The sequence below is a fragment of the Oncorhynchus mykiss genome, chromosome 29, assembly GCF_057628025.1.
Source record: "Oncorhynchus mykiss isolate SJ-2025 chromosome 29, ASM5762802v1, whole genome shotgun sequence".
NCBI lineage: Eukaryota > Metazoa > Chordata > Actinopteri > Salmoniformes > Salmonidae > Oncorhynchus > Oncorhynchus mykiss.
Genome location: NC_143050.1, coordinates 29655293 through 29661292, shown reverse-complemented (window position 1 = coordinate 29661292; position 6000 = coordinate 29655293). Strand labels below are relative to the sequence as shown.

Below are 6000 nucleotides of genomic sequence, written 5' to 3'. Positions count from 1 at the left end.
GATGGGGACTCATTGCTTCCTCCTCCCTCTTCTTCACAGGTGCTGCAAGGGGCTAGTGCTTCATTAGAACATCATTGACATCTGGGTTGTTGATGGAAAATGGCACATTAACATGTAGTAAAACTCGTCCCGGTGATCATTAATTAGCTTGCCCTTTCACAAAGGGGAGCCAGGCCTGTGTTCTAGGGGAGATATACTAATTGTCTTGGAGCGGTAAAAAAGGCTTTTTAATATACTAAAGCTGGAGATGGAGCTCTTCTGTTGTAGTGGAATCATAACATACAATATGAGAAGCATAAAAGTACATTATGGAAATAGTTGTGATACTCATCATTAGGGCCAGGAGCTTTTCCTGATCACATGACCTGACCAGAAAAAACTCAGGCTATAACATGTCTTTAGGAAAAAGTTAAAAAGATGGTAATAGATGTCATAATTGTAATGTTGTAAAACAACTCTAATGATTCAGCCAAGTTTGAAAGTAGTACTTTGGGAAGGCAGGCATCAGAATTACTTATTTTCCCAGTTTACCGTCTGGCAGATGCACTGACAGGAGGCCCATTTGGTATTTGATAGAGGGGCTGTCTGTTTGCACAAACGTGAATGGTCGGATGGGTACCTCATTCTGGCCAGATAGATAGAGGGATGAATTTAACGTCTAGACAAATGAATCACACAGAAACAGGAGAGAGAGGTATCACCTTTAGTTTTAATCAATCCAGAGGCCATTCTGAAAACAGTAAGGGATGAACATCTATGGATCTGACTGATGGGAAAGGAGGGCATGGGGATATGGAGGGGAATATGGATAGGGAGAGGATTGGGATGTTGGAGTCAGGAGTGATGCCATGTAGCCGATTGCTATTCCATCTAGAACTCAGCAGCTCATGTCATTGAAGGGAAGTTTAGTGTATCCGTATACTACTATCCCTATACTACTATTCAAATGGTTTAAATTATGTCATAACAATGTTATTTCAAACAGTTTGTGGTTGTAATGATGTCATTTTGATGTCACAACCAATTTTCTCCACTGGGATACTATACTTATCTACTCCAACCATTAGTTCTGATAATAGACCTGAACTATACTGTGTGTTAAGGTTTTATGGCTCAGTGTTAGTGTAATAATCTGCAGTTATTATGGTCCTTCTGAAAGAGAAATGAATAGATCCAAAATGGGGATTAGAACAATTACAATTACAATTACAATTACATGTAAATGTAGGTTCAGAATTAAACTAATGACATAAGGAGTGTGAAAACCTGCATGTAGGCTACGGGTTTAAACTAAATATTCAAATCAGTTGAGTGAATCAACAAAATAACAAAATAATGTGACAAACATTGAGGAGACATTGGTGTTGCTTTCTATTAATAAACTTTTTGTACATATTGTACATATTCTTTCGTTATGAAAGAAAATACAAGTAAAAAAGTAAAGGAGAAATAAAATAAAAAAAGGAAAAAGGAAAGAAAATTAAGAAAAAAATAATAATAATACCTAGAGACCTAGAGTCTTTGACAGGGAGGTGTGTGAGAGATGCTTGTGTCTCATAGGGAAGACTGTGCAGTATGTACACATTTAATTCTGATGGATCAACAGGAACTAAGCCAGGCTTGGGCTTTGTTTTCACTAACATGCATGTTGGTCTCTGGAGAAAAAAAATGTAACTCAAAAAGGACAGACTAAAGAAATATGTACAAAAATACAGAATACTTTACAAAATGTTGTCTCACGTACTCCAAACCAGTATTTCTGCCCGACTTATTTACAACTTTGATAGCTTTGAACACTATTCTCATAGAATCTATAATTGCTTAACATCAGAAAATCTGAGAGCTTCATGTGGACGCAAAACAAATTGACATTTTTTATGACTATTTTACAGATTTTAAGTATTTTCAGGGCATGACTAGAAAAAAAGCAACCACATCATATACAATAGTATAAGGAAATCATGATTTAAAAAGTTAACAAAGAGAGCTGTGCATGATAACAAAATGAAACACAGTGCATTCGGAAAGTATTCAGACCCCTTCACTTTTTCAACATTTTGTTACATTACAGCCTTATTCCAAAATTGATTAAATTGTTTTTTTCCCTCATAAGTCTATAATACCCCATAATGACAAAGCAAAAACAGGTTTGGCAGCAATTACAGCCTTGAGTCTTTTTGGGCATGACGTTACAAGCTTGGCACACCTGTATTTCGGGAGTTTCTCCCATTTTTCTCTGCAGATCCTCTCAAGTTCTGTCAGGTTGGATGGGGAGCGTTGCTGCACAGCTATTTTCAGGTCTCTACAGAGATGTTAGATCGGGTTCAAGTCCGGGCTCTGACTGGGCCACTCAAGGACATTCAGGAACTTGTCCCAAAGCCACTTCTGCTTTGTCTTGGCTGTGTGCTTAGAGTTGTTGTCCTGTTAAAAGGTGAACCTTCGCCCCAGTCTGAGGTCCTGAACAAAGTACGACCTGGTCTCTGTACTTTGCTCCATTCATCTTTCCCTCAATTCTGACTAGTCTCCCAGACCCTGCTGCTGAAAAACATCTCCACAGCATGACGCTGCCACCAGCATGCTTCACCGTAGGGATGGTAATTTGCCAGGTGATGGGTGGTGCTGTCAGGCTGTCAGGTGCCTTTTACTGAGGAGTGGCTTCCGTCTGGCCACTCTAGCATTAAGGCCTGATTGCTGGAGTGCTGCAGAGATGGTTGTCCTTCTGGAAGGTTCTCCCATCTCCACAGAGGAACTATAGCTCTGTCAGAGTGACCATCGTGTTATTGGTCACTTCCCCGACCAAGGCCCTTCTCCCCCGATTGCTCAGTTTGGCCGGGCAGCCGGCTCTAGGAAGAGTCTTGGTGGTTCCAAACTTCTTCCATTTAAGAATGATTGAAGCCACTGTGTTCTTGGGGACCTTCAATGCTGCAGACTTTGTTTGGTACCGTTCCCCAGATCTGTGCCACGACACAATCCTGTCTCGGGGGTCTACGGACAATTTCTTCGACCTCATTGTTTGTTTTTTTCTCTGACATGCAATGTCAACTGTGGGACCTTTATATAGACAATTGTGTGCTTTTCCAAATCATGTCCAATCAATTTAATTTACCACAGGTGGACACCATTCAAGTTGTAGGACCATCTCAGTAATGATCAATGGAAACAGGATGTACCTGAGCTCAATTTTGAGTATCATAGCAAAGGGTCTGAATGCTTATGTAAATAAGGTATTTGTTTTTTATTTGTAATACATTTGCAAAAATGTCTAAAAACCTGTTTTTGCTTTGTCGTTATGTAGATTGATGAGGAGAAAAAAATATATATAAGGATGTAACGTAAAAAATGTGAAAAAAGTGAAGGGTTCTGAATAGTTTCTGAATGCACTGTAAGCTTTTCTTTAATTAAAGACAAGGGAACAGACATCTAAACTAATTAAAGTGACATTCAAGTTCACAAATTCCCACATATCCAATGTGGTGTCATGGCAATTCCCACCCCCCACCTCACTTATGATCATCAACTATTACAACAGTTACCATGGAAACAACACTTGCTGGAATGTTCCATTTTGTTGTCATGGCGTGGTACAGTGCCAACCAGTTTCAGTAAAAAGCACCCCTTACTCTCTTCTTACTCTGAAGGCATTCGGGTGAGTTAGAGTTACTCATTTGTCCACAAAAAATCAAGCCCTCTATACAATGTTTTTTGTAGCATTCTCGTTCAACCTCTCCATGTAATTCCGGAGCTCTTGCGAGTCCCCCAGCTCGATGTCCGGACATACCCACTTAATGTCGGTGGTCTGTCCGAGTGCCAGCGGGCTTAGAACTGGGCATCCGTTACTGGGCTTGATGTTGGCGAAGGTAGTAAATTTGACCCTCTTCCTCTTGGTGGTAGGTGAGTTGAGTGACTCGTTCCTGCCTCCCGGGCAGCCTCCCTGGGTACTGCCCTTCAGAACACTGCCGTTCAGCAATTGGCTGCCCTCTTCCAGGGTGCTGCCCAGCTCATCCTGCTGCTGCTGCAGACACAGGCCCTCCTCCTGGCCAAGCCACACCCAGTCATGGGCATGGGGCATGGCCTCGGGGGCCTCCAAGGGCAGCTCTTTATGGCGGTACTTGAGGGTGTAGGAGATGCAGTTGATGAGGAAGACCAGGATGGCCAGGCAGAAGACCCCCAGCAGGGCGTACATACCGATCTCCAGGTCAGTGAGGCTGCGGCGTGATGACAACAGATCCTCGTCCGTGCTGCGGCCCCGCGGCAGCTCCTCCTGGGCAGGGAACTCAGAGAACCCCCCAGGGACTCTTCCGTCGGCAGACAGCCTGTCCCCATTGGGCCTCACCGGAATAGGGGTCTTGACTGTCGTGGCCCCCCGGTTCATGATCCCAGCCTCAATGTCAGAGATGGAGCCTCCGTAGTAGGGCGGGTCTGGTCGTGTTTTGCCTCCAGGGTGGCTGTATGGCTCCTCAGAGCGGCCAAACCTAACGCAGACATTTCCCACCCCGGCTGCCAGAATGGTGCGTCGCTTTGTCTTCTGGCAGATCTCTGATGATGTCATCTCTACACGCACCAGTAACCCCTGACCTTCGCCGTTTGCCACGATGACCGGCCACTTCCACTCCGCGCTGCGCCGTACCGATACCACCTGCTCGTCCAATGAGGTGGCTGTGAGCACAAAGTGGGCGGGGTCGTAGTGGTCCAGAGGAGTCATGGAGCCGTCGCTGAACTGGAGCCAGGCACTGATGAGGGATTCCTGAGGACACACACACACAAACACACATGAATACACACGCACACACAAAGACATTGGAGTTCTTCTATCATAAGGGTAAACTCCAAATAAACCTGTCTTAGTAGTGCTTCAACAAAACCAATCCCCACCCACATGTCTACTCTAAAACACCAACTCCCCATGGGACACATAACTACTGCAGGTATTAAAGGAAAGCATGCTTCCCTGTCATAATATAAAGTCCTACTATGTTACTACACGGTAGAAAATGGTATCAGCAGGAGTCTAATCTTTTCATCTCCATCAAGAGAGAAAAAGAAAGAAAGAGTGAGTGTAGAAGTAAAGAGAGAGAGAACCCCTGCAGATGTAAAGATATGTTTAAATAGCCCGTTTAAAAGCAGAGGAAGAAGAAGAAGGACTCTGCAGCTGTTCCTCTGAAAATATGTGATAGTTTCAGAAGCAGACATCTTCATTGAGATTAGATCAAAACTTTGACATTAGAAACACATCATATTCACTATATAGGATCAAATGGCAGCAAATGTGACTCCACCGTTTCCAGGTGAGAAAGTTACAGTTTAGCCTTACAGATGGCTCATATATCTCATATAATTCCCATATATCATTTCTATCTATGGGTGAACATATTATATATTTGGTGCATTAGGTTGCTGAGGCATGTGTGCGTGGTAACCTGTTTGAGTTTCTGCATGACTTCCTGTGTGGTAGCAGTGGCGACGATGGCCCTGTTACTCCCTGGGCTGAGCTGGAGGGACAGAGAGAGGCCAGACACCAGCTGCACTCCCAGCTCTGTCACGCTCACTTTGTCATCCAGAACCCTGATCATCCGCTCAGCCAGGATCGAGTCAGACAGAGGAGACATCACCTGCAACATCATACACACACATTAGTATACAAACAGAGCCCCCCCCCCCCCCCCTTTACACACACACGCTTGTATTGGTTCACATCACCTGCACAAGCATTTACATTCAACCCATCATGATCGAAGACGTCAACATGACAAGCTTATATTGGCACTCAAGAAAGAACATAATTGACCTCCTTAGAGGAAACACCATGACCCAAGCTCTTTATTACTGTTCAGGGCTTATATGACCCCAAAAAAAGGTGATGCATGTACTGTACCCTCAATTGCATCTGCGATCTGCCAACCACACTCTCAAAGACGCACACATACAAACTCCGCCTGCGTCTGTCTGACTGGCAGTTCCCTGCCTCCCGGGGCTGCTTGAGATGTAAGCATGTAAATGTGG

At 44.0% G+C, this 6000-nt stretch overlaps 1 protein-coding gene across 1 annotated transcript in view; it reads right to left on the bottom strand.

Annotated features, from left to right (window-relative positions):
* Window positions 1–689: 689 nt before the first annotated feature.
* Window positions 690–6000, bottom strand: part of LOC110509743 (transmembrane protein 132C-like) — a 227090-nt gene continuing 221779 nt past the window's right edge. The window contains exons 8-9 of the mRNA XM_036968040.2: window positions 5418–5609; window positions 690–4744 (exon numbers count right to left, since the gene is read on the bottom strand). Coding sequence (XP_036823935.2) covers window positions 3689–4744; window positions 5418–5609 — 1248 coding nt within the window. The 3' untranslated portion in view covers window positions 690–3688. The remainder of the gene's footprint in view (window positions 4745–5417; window positions 5610–6000) is intronic.